The sequence below is a fragment of the Zosterops lateralis genome (assembly GCF_965231275.1).
Source record: "Zosterops lateralis genome assembly, chromosome: 9".
NCBI classification, from domain to species: domain Eukaryota; kingdom Metazoa; phylum Chordata; class Aves; order Passeriformes; family Zosteropidae; genus Zosterops; species Zosterops lateralis.
Window position 1 is genome coordinate 6,853,471 of NC_139769.1, and position 15,298 is coordinate 6,868,768.

General features: G+C 36.4%; 1 protein-coding gene across 1 annotated transcript in view; it reads left to right on the forward strand.

Annotated features, from left to right (window-relative positions):
• AGBL4 (AGBL carboxypeptidase 4) overlaps positions 1-15,298 on the forward strand; it is a gene marked incomplete at its 5' end in the record, with an annotated part of 886,698 nt that overhangs the window by 39,023 nt on the left and 832,377 nt on the right. Inside the window, one exon of the mRNA XM_083868088.1 lies at positions 7,334-7,458. Coding sequence (XP_083724214.1) covers positions 7,334-7,458 — 125 coding nt within the window. The remainder of the gene's footprint in view (positions 1-7,333; positions 7,459-15,298) is intronic.

Genomic DNA, 15,298 nt, shown 5'->3' on the forward strand with positions numbered 1-15,298 from the left:
TCCTGATCTACCCTTTGCAGAGATGGAATGTGGCCTTTTACCAGCTGCTGCTAAGTCCTAAGTCATTGTTCCCATATAATCTTTTTCACAAAAACTACTGATTTACTGTTATTTGGATGTCACTATTGATAAAAACTTAAAACATTATGGAAACAACAATTTCAACTTATTCAACAGAGGAGGGAAGATAGAAAAGAGACTGCAAATCAAGTCTGAAGCATCCAGCTTTTCAAGCCATGTACTTTTGAAGTGCTTTGCCTATTTGCTATTCATGACCATTTTTCAAAGGAAATCTGGATTTTTGACCAAAAGTGGAGTCACGAGCATTGCTATGGTTTTAACTGGAACATCAGGTTTTTAAAAGAATGTTATATTTCTGAGGAGTACCAAGAGATTTTCTGCAGAACATTGATTTAACTGTGGTAGTGAAGATATTACTTTGTGTTGCAGAGCTTGATATGTGCAATTTAAATAATTTAAACTATAATTTACAGGTGTTGTGTATGTGGTTTTTATGGTATTGTCTTATTTTTTCAAATTGTTCTTTGTAGTTTCAGGTATCTTGAGCTGACATATGCTCTGGGCACGAATCTAGGAGACGATGCAAAAACTATCATGGGTTTTCAGAGATCATCCCTATTTCATTAGATTTTTCTTTTCCAAATTAGAAATCAAATACTATTTAGAAGTTCTTTAGGACTTATTGCCGAACTATTTTGTATGAATTCTTTTTCAGAGGCAAAGACCATAAAGCAAGTGGGAATTTACATCTGATATTCCTAGATGCACTCCTTTCAGAAGATATCTAATCTTTCACTCTAGAGAAGTTTTTACAGATCTCAGTCCCTGTAGTTCCTGTTCCATTTGGAACATATCGATAAAATATCTTTGCATTATCATCTCAATGTGTTTTATCATCTCTAAGGATGAATTCCATCGAGGTTATTCCATATTCAACATTTTACCTTATTTTGGGAAATATAGAATTGCATGAAATATAGATTAATACTCTTTGGCTATCTTGGACTTTATCCCAGGTTCTACTGGTGAAAATGATGTATATTCTAATTCTGTTCCTTGGTTGTTTTTGTTTAAAGAATTTGTATAGATTGAAATGCAGCTGAAAGTGTATTAGTGATTTTCTATTGCTTACTTGTCAAGATTTTTATTGTGTGGATGAAAAATAGCATTTCAAAACCTGGCAGCATATTGACAAAAACAGAAGAGCACTTTGTGTAATTCCCTTTTGAAAAACTACCTCTTTTAGAGACAGAGATTGCCTCAGCTACTTCCATTCATATGTATCTTGATCAATAGATTTATTGATAGCTTTTAGCCAAGATTTAATTCTTTTTTTCTCCTCAGTTCACCATGGTGCTCACTTTTCTGAATTAAGAAACCAGAATTAGGCTCCTATAAGCAAGACATACAATATGCAAGTGCTCTAGGTGTAAAAGGAGGCATTTGACCTTTTGTTGCTAATCTGTGACAGGTGCAGGCTATTTTCTTCCAAATGGTGTTAATTTTCATGTGCAAATCCACCCCCTGAAACCTGCATTCTATATATCCACCACAGGGGAATTGGTGGTCATCATGAGTACTGTAATGGACAGCTGAGAGGGATAATCACTGATATTTCAGCACATTTATGCTGCGACTCAGTCGGGTTTAGTGCACTTCTGTTTTCACTGCTTATTAGGGAGGCTGAAGTTAGTTATTCATGGCCGGACCAAAAAAAAAAAAAACAAACCCAAAAAAACCTCAACCCAAAAAAACGTGTCTGAGAAAGTTCATGTGCCGGGAACAGCACATTGTTACAAATTAGTTTCCTTTACCATTTCTGGCAAACTCATTACAAAGTAATCGCGCCCTGCGCTGAAGTGCACTTCCTCGGGGACCAATAACTGTAAATAAGCAGGGCTGCAAGCTGGCTGATAAGTTGTTGTTCTGAAGATAACGGTCCTTTTTAGCAGAGTGTTTGACCTTTTTCTTTATATTGCCTCAGGCTTGTCTAAGACCCTCAAGGTCTATTTTTCATCTTAAAAATTCTCTGTAGGCAAGCACAATGTGCGGTTTAAGAAGATTTTAGGATTGGTTAACATATCTATATTTTCTTTTCTAGCATTTTTATGATAATTGTTAGAATGTTTAGTAACTTTAGCTAGCATTTTCTTAAGCAGGTTTTCTTTCTTTGTGTAAAGTACACTTTTTATTGATGTAGGAAGCAATATACATTAATATTTTATGAGGACTAAGTGTATGTTGCATGATTAATAAATTGTATCATTGGGCTTTTTTCTGACTTTTAAAGAAACTTGAAACATGCTATTGACCCCTTTTGCTATTCACATTTTGAGAGCATTGCACTAAACATTACTCTGTAAAGCAATTTAAGCAAATATAATTAAGAATTTCAGCTTGAATGATTAAAGGAAAGTATGTCTCCTCTTTTCTCGGTATGCTAAGAGTATTGAACAGAACTGTGACTGAAAATTGAGCGTGTCTTAAAAACAAACCCCAAGGCTAAGTGAAAGTCAGTTTATAGACATTTGGGAATTTGATTTGTTCACATCTTCCCATCAGTTTAAAAAGATCTGTGCTAATATTTCTGTAAAGTAAAATAATAATAGAAAAAAAAACCCCCACAACTAATTTCAGAGTGCATAGGAGAGAAAATTCAAAATGTCTTATAAAAATGCTGGTTACCATAATAAATTACTTTACTTTTAAGATATAGTCAGAAAGTCATTTGACATCCAGATGTATACCCAAATTATTAAAAATAAGTTAAACAAGAATTGTCTTAGAATGCCAACCAGTTCTGATTTTATTGCTCATAATGTTGTTGGGGGTGTTTTCCCTTTAGGTCACATTATTGAATCAGTTCATTAATTGTACATGTACCTTAAATAACATTAATATTTTGTGTCTTATAATGTTAACCCCCAAATACAGTGCTAATCACAAGATATGGAGTGAGGAGGCTTTGGAGAATGCTGTATACTCTCATATATACAACTTCTGCATTTATGGAATGGAGTGGTGATGAGTTCATGTGGCATGAACTCAAAGTGAAGTAAAACAAAGCTGACATTTTAGTGGTGTAGAGACTTTTTTGTCTGATTTGAGAAGAATATATTTAACCAAGGAGGTTGTGAACAGACTCTCTTACTGATATCACAAATGACCAGAATAAGAACTGTGCACACGAAGGGTCATACAGTACTTGTATCATGACTGAAAACTGTTTTGTATTTGCATTACATTAAAAAAAGTGCTATCTGGCTTTCTCTTACATTTGTCACAATTTCAGCACAGAAACTGTTGGCTGCAAGTACTGCAAAGTACAATCTATGCATTGTGGAATTGCACAGAAATTCCTGGGACACAGGAGGAGCTTTCTGTCTACCCACTTATTAAATAGTTTTCTCTCTTGCTATACATTTAGCAAAAAGGCAAGAAAAAAAATTTATGAAACTTTTTACAGATATTAACAAAACATCAGTTTAGAGGTGGTATGCTCAAGAAAAAAATAGTTTATTTTCAGTGTTAAAATGTTAAAATGACTTAATACCTAAATGGAATCTGTGATCAATGTTTTAATTCCTGCTCCATAGTTTCTAATGCATGTCACTGTGGTACCTGTGGTACTGGAATTGAATTCTCATCCATTAGAATAAATGTATTTCCCATTATTACAGCATCGTGAAAGCAGGACAAAAAACTGTTCAGTTTGTTTATGAGATTAACATTAGGAAGTTTATATCCTTTCTTAGATGCCAAGAAATGTTTTTCCGTGGCATTATCAGTTTTCTACAAAGCATCTCTTAAAGCGAGGAGGTGTTTTGTTCCTACAGTTCTTGGCTTCTTTGTACCAAAACTGCTGTCTTGTTTAATGACATTGCTATGTGGGCTGAAATTAGGCTGACAGATTGTGAGCAAAGGCTGTGATATTACAAACAATAGTCTATTGAGCATGAGGAACTTGTTGAATTAGTTACCGAAGGCATTAGTGCTCAGTCCAGCCTCTTTAGCATCTGGAAGACAGAGAAGAAATAGTGGGCTAATGAAATGTCCAAATGACACCAAACTGCAAAGGGCTGCAGGTGACAATGGCAGCTGACACATGCCTGGTAAGAGGCAAAAGCTAATAATAAACTAATAAACTGACAAAAGGAAAAAATAGTGCATTAGGAGTATTCAAATCAAGAGAGAAAATCGTGTTGGGGTTCCTGAGGAATCAAGCACACAAATGATTAAATTTTAAGGGCTCTGCTGGATTTGAGATGGGTTTTCCAGAGCAGACTGGATGGCAGTGGCTTCAGCACACCAGCTCTTCACCATCCTTGATTCCCCTGACATCAGTGCAACTCTCCAGTGCTAGTTTAGGGATCCTGAGGTCTCTGTAAAGCAGTTCTGAGTGGGTCATCTGTTCCCCATCCAGTTCAGGTTAGCTTGGTGTTGAAAAAGAAACTGAAATGTGCAAAAGGTCAAAAGCAAGGTCTCATTTTGCTCTGTTTTAATTATTCACTTAATAATCTTTTAGTTTCTGATGCCTTGCAGTACAAGTTTTTAATGGTCTTTGAACTTTAAATATGAATTTAATTGCTTCTGTGTCCTTCTTTGGGAGTAATTCCATCAAAATTTGCACCTCTGCTCTGTGCTGCAGATAACTTAATCCGTATCTGGAATTGCCGGGATTGCTGGGAGGCATGTATATTAGTTTATTAGTTTACAACATGGACCTGGCCCACCATCTGTGTTCATCCAGCCTGCTGCCTTAACCCTAGAGAATCTGCCAGGATCATGCACAGCTCAGGCTGAAGTGAAGCCACACAACAAACTTTGTCCAGAGAGATCTGTGACCTGTGATGCAACTGGAATCTAAACTTTTGGGATGTATACCTTGCACTTCCTAAATCCTGAAATATCCAAGGAATATTATTATCCCAGCTCTGTCATTTGTGCATGACATTTAATGAAAAATACAGCAAAACGAAGCCACTTAATTAAAGGTATTACAATACAATAGCTCAGTTTTACCATTCTTATTTACTTTGGATAATTATCTGTAGGAAGAGATGGGTCTGACCCCTGTGGCAGAATATGTGCTTAGATCTGCCAGGGACTTCAGCTAAAGCCAGGAGCTGTGGTAGGCTGCCTTTGCCCACCCAGTGCTATCTCATCCACACTCCTCACCAGGACAGAGGTGAAAATAAGATGAAAAAGCTCATGGGTCGAGGTGCAGACAGGGAGGGTGCTCACCAATGGCCTGCACAGGCAAAACACTCAGCTGTGGGGAGACTAATTTATTGCTACTTAAAATAGGTTTGCATAGTAAAAAGTCAAAGAGAAATGAAAACAGTCCCTTCTCCCTGTCCTTCCCTGCTTCCCATGATCAGCTTCCCCACACAAAGAGCAGTGCAAGGGGCTGAGGGCTGATCTTTTCTTGCTCCCCTGCTCCACTTTGGGCTTTTCCCTTCTCAGGGCTGCAGTCCTGTCAGGAGCACCTGCTCCAGCCTGACTCCTTTGTGGGTCACTGCTCCTCCAGGAGACACCAACCTGCTCCAGCCTGTCCCCACAGGGCACAGAGAAGTCTCTATCCTGTCTCCCAGAGCCCCCTCTTCCTCCTCCTCCTCACTCCCTGGTTCTCCTCAGGCTCCCTCCCCTCTCTGCCTGTGTAGGATTTTGCCCTTCACTGGGCACATTTTCAGCACCTGGGCTGAGGGCTGGGCTGTGCCATGGGTGAGGCCATTTTGGAGCCATCTGGGAATGTCAGGAATAGGCTGGAATGGGCTGGGGCAGTGTCCCACTGCCAGCACCTGGGCACCAACACCCACCACGGCAGGTGACATTATTTATGTTTGGCAGAGGCATCCTGGCTTTGCAATAGAGTTGGTTTTTCCAATATTTCCAATGCCAAGTGTCTCCTTGAGGCGAGCCCTCAGGAACAGATTGAGCAGGTCTCTGCAGAGGGGAGCAGTGGAGAGAATTTTCTTCTGAAATGGAGGATGTGGGTAGGAAAGTAGAGGATAACATTAAAATTAGAGAAGATTAAATATGTTCCATTAGTAAAGCCAGAAACAATTTAGGATAAGGTGGAAATCCTGGAACTGTATTGATAAACAGAATTAAAAATATCTTTTTTTCTGCTGCTTTTCCAGCCCAGAGCAGCAGATCATCTGAAATTTGCTGCTTGTGCTGGTATTGAGCAATGTGTTGCCAGAGAACAGTCCTATTGACTGCAGTGGGACTTGCTGACGAGAGAATTGTTTAGCTCAAATAACCTTATAAATACCCATTAGAACCCAACAGTATATTTCCAACCCAAAAATATATATCTAACTCCCCAAATGTGTTTGAAACCATAAACCCAGGTTTTCAGTGCTACTTTTTAAAAAGAAATATAATTTAGCATGTGAGCTAAAACATGGCCCTGTCTTTCAAGACCTGATGAGATGGGTTTTGGATTGGATCAGGAAAATGTAAAGTCTTATTTTTGTAGTGTGTAAATGAAATGGACAGTCTAAACCCTGTCTCTAAAAATCTTGGCACACTTCAAAGGAAAAATGCCATTTTAGCAATTTAAAAGCACTTAGTGGGTTTTCCCAGTGCTGAACTTCATTTCTATAGCCAGTGTGGTTGCCTGCTGAATAATGCCATAGGGGACAATGTAACTCTGACTATATTTAAAAATACTATTCCATGAAATTCACTAGGAACAAGCTGAAGCGAAATCTCATTTGTGTCTTTGGAAGGAGGTGATAGTGGCTGTAAATGGTGAAGGAAAAGGGTTGAGATGGTTTTTGAATCACAGAGGAGATGAAGGCTGGACCATCTGTGGGGAGAGAGAGATGCTTAGAGCAACAGCCAAGGGACGCCAGGTGGAAATCTGGGGACTCTTTAGTGTTACAGGGACTTGAACAAGAGCAGCAGTTGGAAAGAAAGAAATCCTAACAGGTGGGGACTAAAAGATGTGCAGAGACATCATTAGAAAAGTGAAAAAAAGGAAAAAAGAAACATTCAAAAGGATGTCAGGACACATAATTGGAGTATTCAGATAAGAGGAGACAAAAGGTCAATTTGATTGAATACTAAAAATCTGTGTTGTCTTCTTTTTGGTGTATTCATATGCATGTGGCTTGCTGCTATATATTTTATTTTATGGTTACAATTAAGCCTTTAAAAATAATTCTGAACTATTGTAAAGCCTGTTGTATTTGTATATTTTAGCCAATGGAGGTAGAAGTTTTAAAACCTTTTCTCAGTGTTGTTCCTGGAGAGTTGATCAGCCATTCATTAAAACACATCCTGTTTCATCTGTTTTTGGTAGGGAATCTTGGCCGAGTGGACCATGTCACAGAGTTTGAGTATGACCTCTTCATCAGGCCAGACACCTGCAACCCACGCTTCCGAGTCTGGTTCAACTTCACTGTGGAAAACGTGAAGGAATCACAGGTAAGTGATAATGAATCAGATGGTGTGATAGCTTCAAATATTACTTACTCCAGAATATGTTTTCTTTAACAAAAATGATGACAAGCAGGGTTTGCAACTAAAAATTTCTTTTAAATGTATCTTTGTTCTTTGACTTTTTTAAAATAAAAGCAGGTATCAGCAGGAGTGGGTATGACCATGATTTTCAGCCATCCAAGACAGGAGGTAATTGCAAAGACAGTATAATTTTTGCCAACTAACAGAACTAGTATTTATAATGGCTGCCATTTATTTGTGCTTTTGCATTCTAACAAAATAAATAAAATTCCATTCCAAATATGTGTGTTAATATATGAAAAAGAAGCCCATCATAGCTGTTCGAATATTATCACTCAAACCTTCATTTAATACATGTAGAACAATGGGGTAGCTTTGCAAACAGGCATTTCCCTAGTGACCTGTAGCAGAGGAGTTGCTTGCCAACATGTCCCTTGTGAAAGAGGAGGTTTAAATGTGAAGCAAATTGATAGGCAACTGTTTCACTTACTTTTAAATAATGTTTTTTTGCAGTAAAGATCCCCCTTGAGAAAGAAACTTCCTTGCTCTATTTTTTTCCCTTGTATACTTATAAAAGTTACAAACTAGCTTTCACACTGAAAAATAATAAAAAAAAAATTTCATTTCACTTTTCACATGTGCCTTGAATTTTGTTCTGGTGCCCTGCCTAAGTTTGTCAGAATCCGTCTGTCATTTCTACTTAATGGAAATAAAACATATTTAGTAAGAGAAAAAAACTGCAGAGGCTTGATATTTGTATTCCTACAAGACTAATATCTTAATATCCAGCACTGTATCATTCCTGTTACAACTGGAAATCATGAAATTGTTTATCTATCGTCCTGGAGCCTGATACTTTATCAGACAGACCCTTTCCCCTGCTGTGCCTTACTCAACTGTGATCAAATTATATAGTCATGAGATGAATGGGAATCTGTCTCAAGGAGGCAAAGAGATCGGGTAGAAAGATACAATATATATCTAGTGCTTACAGGATATTTGTTTTCATGGTTGTCTACATGAAAGAGAATGGTTCCACTATTAAGTTTGACTTGTGAGGTCTGTTTTTATAATGTGTGCTCCTATAATCTTTTTCTCATCTCTCCAATTTCCGTTAAAATGAGACCTGCCTGGACGTAATCTAGCCTGGAACCCTTTTTAGGTCTTTGTACTACAGGCCATGGGCAGCATTAGTCATTGCAGCTCAGCTATATTAAATGAAAGTTAGAAGTTGCTACATCAAACATACTGTGTAATGTAATATGTTTTCTGCATTTTGATTATTTTATTTTATGTTTTACTGGAAAACAATACCAAGGAAGCCCAAACTATTCAGTATTGCTTGAAAATGTTTTACTAATAGAAATACAGAGGACCTTTGATAGCATTATGTGTAGAAATAGATATTTTAATAGCTCTCTATAAATCATTAACTGGATAATATTGTATTTATTTTTGATGTATCATATAAGTAATGTGTGAAGAAGACACATCTATACATTTATGTATATTAAGCCTGGTTTCAGACGTTTGGATAAGGACTCACAAAGAGTAGCTACTTTTGTTATATTATCTGTTAGTGCAGTATTTTGTGTTATTAATCTACTGATAAATGAAACAAAAGACCAATTAGTATATTCCAGCCAATCTTACCATCCATGCACTATTGTTCTATAAGAAAACAGGTTCTTTTCATTCCAGTTTTAATTTTCTTAGGCCATGGATCTTCCATTTCCTGTGTCTGAAAACTGTTTTATAGACTGCTCTCACTTACAGTGTTGCTTGATTTTTAGCCTAAAGCTTTCCTTTATTTAATCCCACAATTCCCAGTTGCAATTCTGCTTAGTAATAACTCCTCTTGGTACAAATAAATCCTCATCATCCCTGAATAACATTTATATTTCTGTAAATTATAACATTCCTCATCATTTGTGTCTCGACCTAGCTATCATCTTTGGTTCTTTCAACCCTATATCCAATAGACCACTTTTAAGTATTTTTCCGCTTTAGGGCCTTTGGACTTTCATCATAAGTGAATCTTTCAGTCCTTTGATAATTAGCCCAGTTTCCCAAGGAAGCAAAGCTTATATGATCACACTGTCTGCTTGCTAGCCTAGGTTTTTGTGTGGCTGCTGATCCCTCTCCTCTCTTTTCTCCTCCAGTAGCTTCTTAACTCTTGGCCAGTTTCAGCACCACTGGACAGGAATTCCTGTAAGTTTCGGGAAAACAGGCTGCCAGATGGGCAAGAGACCCATTAGTGTTCCCACTGGCAGACAGGCTATAGTATGAGATCATTTCTTATTAAACATCAGAGAATCCACAGAGGAGATGAATAGGAGAAAGTACTCATTGGAATTTGCATTTTTAAGATACCAGAGAATCCAACCATGAAATCCAAATCCATAGCATTTAGTAATTTTGCTTCTTGCAGAACTTCTTGTTTTTATTATTACTCTTCCTCTTCCAGTTCCTTCAATATTTTCTTTATAGTGCGGAACTAAAATTTAATGGATAATTCTGAGTATGCTAATCCCAATTTACAGAGAAGGGGCTCGAGTCCCTTTGCTCTGTTCCTGCCTCACTATAGACAGCTGGAAATTGCAGCAGCCTTTTGTTGCTGTATCACTATGGAAACTCAGGCCTAATTTGTTTTTCCCTATCATACAGAAGTCTTTTTCAGAGTGATTGCTTCCTTGCTCCTGTTACGTATGTCTGAGGTTACTGTTGTGCTTCATAGGTAATAGAGCTAAGCTCTGTACCATGCCAGTGACAGCCTTAATATTTCCAGAATTATTTTTAGAATTTTATTATAAACTTGGTTTATTTGATGTTCACTTCCTGATGTTGAAGTAGAACCAACAGACTTTTTTTTTTTAAATTTGGAAGCTGTTAAATTAATTTCTTCCCCCTTATGATTTGGACTTCTACATCAGACATTTTATGTTGTCAGTTTTATTTTATACTTTTTTTAACAAGGAAAAAAGAATTTAAAAAAGCTAATACCTTATATTTATGAGGGGCAATGAACCATCATGTAAGATATCTGCAAGATGGAAAATTTGGTCTTTCAGTCTCCTTAAATGGTTTCTGACTTGCAAGTCAGTTGGACTGAAAAGATCTGAGCTATGATTCTTTTCTGTTCCTTGTTTGGTGAATTCAATTAACACCAATATTGGAAAAGAAAAAAAGAAACTGATATGTTATATGTGAGGGAAACACATGGACTTTTATGATTTACACATATCCATGAAAGGGAGAGTGAAGGAAATTGGATTTGCTGTGGAACACATGGTCTCATGGGCAAAGCCTCCAATTTCTCTAATTATATACGTGTCACAGGCTGCTCTCTATTCCTGATAATGCTCTTTACTGGGCAGGGTTTGCTTCCTATTCACTTCAGCCATGACTCTTAAAACACCATCTACGATTTTGCTAAATTTCTTCTCTGTGCAGCCGGAAATTGGATGAACAAATTTCATCTCCCAATTGCATTTCAAGTATTTTAAATACACAGTGCTTCAGGTGCAAGATTACCTCTGAGCTAGAATGGCTTTAATGCTATTACTAGCAACAGTGATTCATTTGAGCATTTTGGGAAAAAAAAAAAGAAATGTGTGTACGTGTGATAAATCATAAAAAATATGCTGGTATATTGATATTGGAGGATTTTACAGGTGAAGAGAATGATTATTGTTTTTGAGGGCCATAGCAGGAAATTCTTCTCGAGTGCTTGACACTCACCATTCCACATACTGTAACCACACTGGAAAAAGATGAACTTTGTCCTGGAAAATTTAATTTTGAGCAATTTGAGAAAAGGTAAGAGTTAAATACAAGAAAGCGATGAAAGGATTAAAATATTTGAGGATTTTTGGTTTAACACACAGCAGCCATATTATACCACTAAGTAATGCACATCTAGGCCTCATGACAAATTCTGTGTGTGTGTGTACTCTGAACAGCTCTGCTGTCTGATGAATCATGTTGAGAAATGGTATTTTCACTGAGATTAAAAAAAGAATTTCCAACAGAAGGGGTTTCCTAATAGTGCCAAATTTTGTTCTGTAAGGGTTGATAAACACATTTGGAGTTCTTCATCACAAAGGTACTGACAAAATATACCAAGAAGGATAGAGGAGAAGAATGGATATTTGGCAGCTAGGACTTGATCATTACTTACAGTTAATAAATCAATCCAGATTGAGGTTAAAATCAAAGAACCAAATGTTATTTACTTCAAAGGCATTTTCTCTGTTACTTCAGTTGCTGTTGCACTGAAACTAGAATTTTGACTCATGGGGTTTTTTTGGGTTTTCTATGTGTGAGTATGGATCAGGAAAAAGGATAGCCTGTTTTTCAGAAGTTGAAACAGGATGCCCAGGTAAGACAGAGATTATCATAGCTGGACATTATTCTGAATGCATGGAACTGTCATTGTAGAATTTTCTGATTTTTTGTCCTACACTGTTTTGTAAAATATAAAAGGCTGTAAGATCTCTGTTGTCTTTAACTGATTAGATATTCAGGAAATATTCGTTATTGACAGTGGATTTTATAATATATATATTTTATAATATGTTCAGGCCTTTTACTTGTCCTAAAACAAGTCAATGATCCTTAGCAGACAACTGCTTCTTTATGATGTTACAGCTGTGATTGTTTAAAGATATGAGTGATATGAGTATAGGGAGAGATAATGTCTCTCTTTATACCAACTGACACGTTTTGGAGAAGCAGGGGGAAAAAAAGAAAAGCAGCCATAATTTGAGGTACTCAACCTTTTTTTCTGACCTAAGAACTCATTCTGTGCAGTTAATTCCTGCCGAAGCTGCATCCAAAGTAAGATGGAGTGAATATGACATCAAAAGCAGGCTAAAGTTGGAAACAGGCTACCTTTTTACTTTCTTCTTCTTAAGCAGACGTGCTTTGCTCTACTGTCATTTGGGGATTTTAGTTACTGGTATCAAGATGCTTTATAATGTCTTATACTCTTTCCAGCTTCTCATTTGAGAAGACGGATATTTTCTTTACTGTGCTTTAAAGGCTATATTGCATTTACCTAGCTTTGGAGAATGCATATGTAAAAGGGCATGTTTTTATGAAAGTGTACAGATCTGAAATTTTGAAGTGAATACATTTGAAGTGAATAAATAAAGCATTTTTTGCAACGATTCCTAACCAGCCTTAAATGCATAATTTCTTTAGTGTGTTTCATTGCATATGCCTTCTTAATAAATTAGGTATATATCATTCATTTGTTAATAATTTATATTAATAGTTTATTAATCCTCTTCTGGTCAGCTCCTGTAATCTCTCTAAATAGCTGTTTATAATGATTTGCTAGGAGAATCACTAGATTATTTGAATTTTCCCTGTTTAGGAAGCCCCCAGCTGTTACCCATTTTTATGTACTCTTATGTGAATTTTTAGCATGAGAGAAAGAAACGTCCAACTCTTCCTGTATTTTGGTATTTTAGTCACCATTTACACAGGTAGGCAAAACCTGATCTTTTTCACGTTCCAGTTCTGTTTTGTCATATAAATTTATTTTTTTTCCTTGCTTCTGATACTTTTGTTGAAAACCATCTATATTTAAGAGGTTAAATGGGTATCAGTAACCCAGCTGACACTACCAGCTCACATTCCCATTTTAACTTCAAATGTAACTGTGAGTAGCATCACTGCTATAACTTTTCATTCACTGCTTACTGTAGTGTTAGTATTGATTTAGTTTGAGCAGTATGAAATTTTTATTTGTTTTATATGTCAGTGAAGTTTTGCTTTTTCTCTTTGCTAGCAAATTGTGGTTTTCAGTTCTTGTGGCTGAACTTGGTCAAGATTTAAACTTTGACGTGCATCTAAGGCCGCTGGGTTTGTCAGTCATTATCATTCATCATTATCATGTCATATCATACCATGATTTATTTTCCCTTGGAGGAAAGCAAATACGGCATAAAGGTTGAAGTTATAATCATTTTTCTAAGATTAAAGAGGAGTCAAAGTGGTCTTGACACATTTTCATCAGGAAAAATCAAGTAAAAAAAATTAATCTGAATTAGAGAAAGGTTTCAGTGAAAATTCTTTGGTGTTCACTAGCAAATGTGACAACAGTTGAGCAAAATAAAAGTTATGTGTTTGTATCCTTTGGGATTCCTTTCAGAATTTGGAAGCAGCAGAAGTCTGGACTTTAAGTTGGTTTTTGTTTAATCCAATAGCATCTCTGTGTATGACAGTGTTGCACTGCATATCCTGCACTGGCCAAGCTCCCTAAAGCTATATTTGTGTACAAATATGTATTTTATATATAAACATGTATAAATCTATGTCTATCTGCCTAGAAAACACAGGAGACTGAGGTGAGTGCATTTGGATAATATCTTTTATCTTTGCTACAGGGTAAGCCAATGATTTCTTTCAGTAGCACATGCCCTTCAACTTGAAAATAAATGGGAAAAGAAGGATGGGAGGCAGAATAATAATGCAAATTTTGTAAGACCTTGTGGTACCATAGCATCTGGTAATAAGAATCTGTTACTTTTTGTTAGGGAAGGGCTTGAATTATCTGAAATTTGTATTAAAACCCAAAATGTATTATTTCAAAGGATCCTTTGTATTTTTAAAAGTAGTATTACTGATCCTTGTGTTGGAAAGTGGTACAATTGTGTTGTAAGTCAAAAGTGCATAGGGTTAGATGATCCCTATAGCAGTTGAGGTAATCATTTACTTACTGAGGAAGCCATATGAAATGATAATTAAATAAGAAACAAAGTGATGACATTTAAAATAGATTGCATGTGCGTCTCAACATTTAAAAAAAGAAAAATCAATTGAACGTACCACAGTTTTGAAGAAAAATAATGTTACCATTTTGGAAACTTGTGCCTATATTGGTCATGTATAAAATTAGATTTATAAATGATGATTCTTCCAAGTTGGAATCCTTTCAAGTACGTATAATTTTATTTTGGATCAATAATTCAGTTGTGCTTGGAATAGATTGAGGGTGCATGCGAAACTTTGGTAAGTGCAATATAGTGTGCATCTCCATGAAATTATCCAAAGCTGTCATGACAGCTATCATCCTTTGAAAAGTAATGAGTGCAGGTAGGCTGGTAAGCACAGGAAACAGTCAGCAGTACCAGAACAACATCTGTCCTGGTGAAATACTCACTCTTGGCAAGGCAGTGTTAAATTCATAAACTTTTTCTGCTCCAGGTGTCTGTAAGAACATTTCAGATGCCAGTGTTCAGTAATTATTGCACGCATACTGTGCGCTGCAGATTTAACACTGCCTTTTGCCTACAGGAAACTAATGGCCAGGTGTGTTTAATTTCCTCTGATGGTGGCATCTGTCACTCAAAATGTCAAAAATACATTATAGATGCCATCAACAAAATCGGTGCTGTGATGATCTTGATGTCAGTTATGTGACATGCTTACTTTTCTTTCAACTTAAAACTTTTTTGATTTATGATTAAATACTCCCTTTTTTATTTCCAGGGTGGATTGTCTTCCATGCAAATTTGGGTTTGTTTTCCTTTTGTTACTGAAAAGTCTTTATATAAGAATGTGGAAGCATATGTTGAAGAAGTGAAGATGAAATGTTTTGAACTTTCCTGCTTTTAGATTTTTTTATCTTTTTAATTCAGAACAATTTCTAATTTTTAAAATTCAGAATAATCTGTCTCCCGTTGGTTTCTGAGGGGAGCAAAGTTCCTACAACGTTAAATGCTGCAGAAAAATACATTCCTGATCTCAATTAAATATTTTATTCCTTTGCTATACTCCTTATAAGTATGTGCTT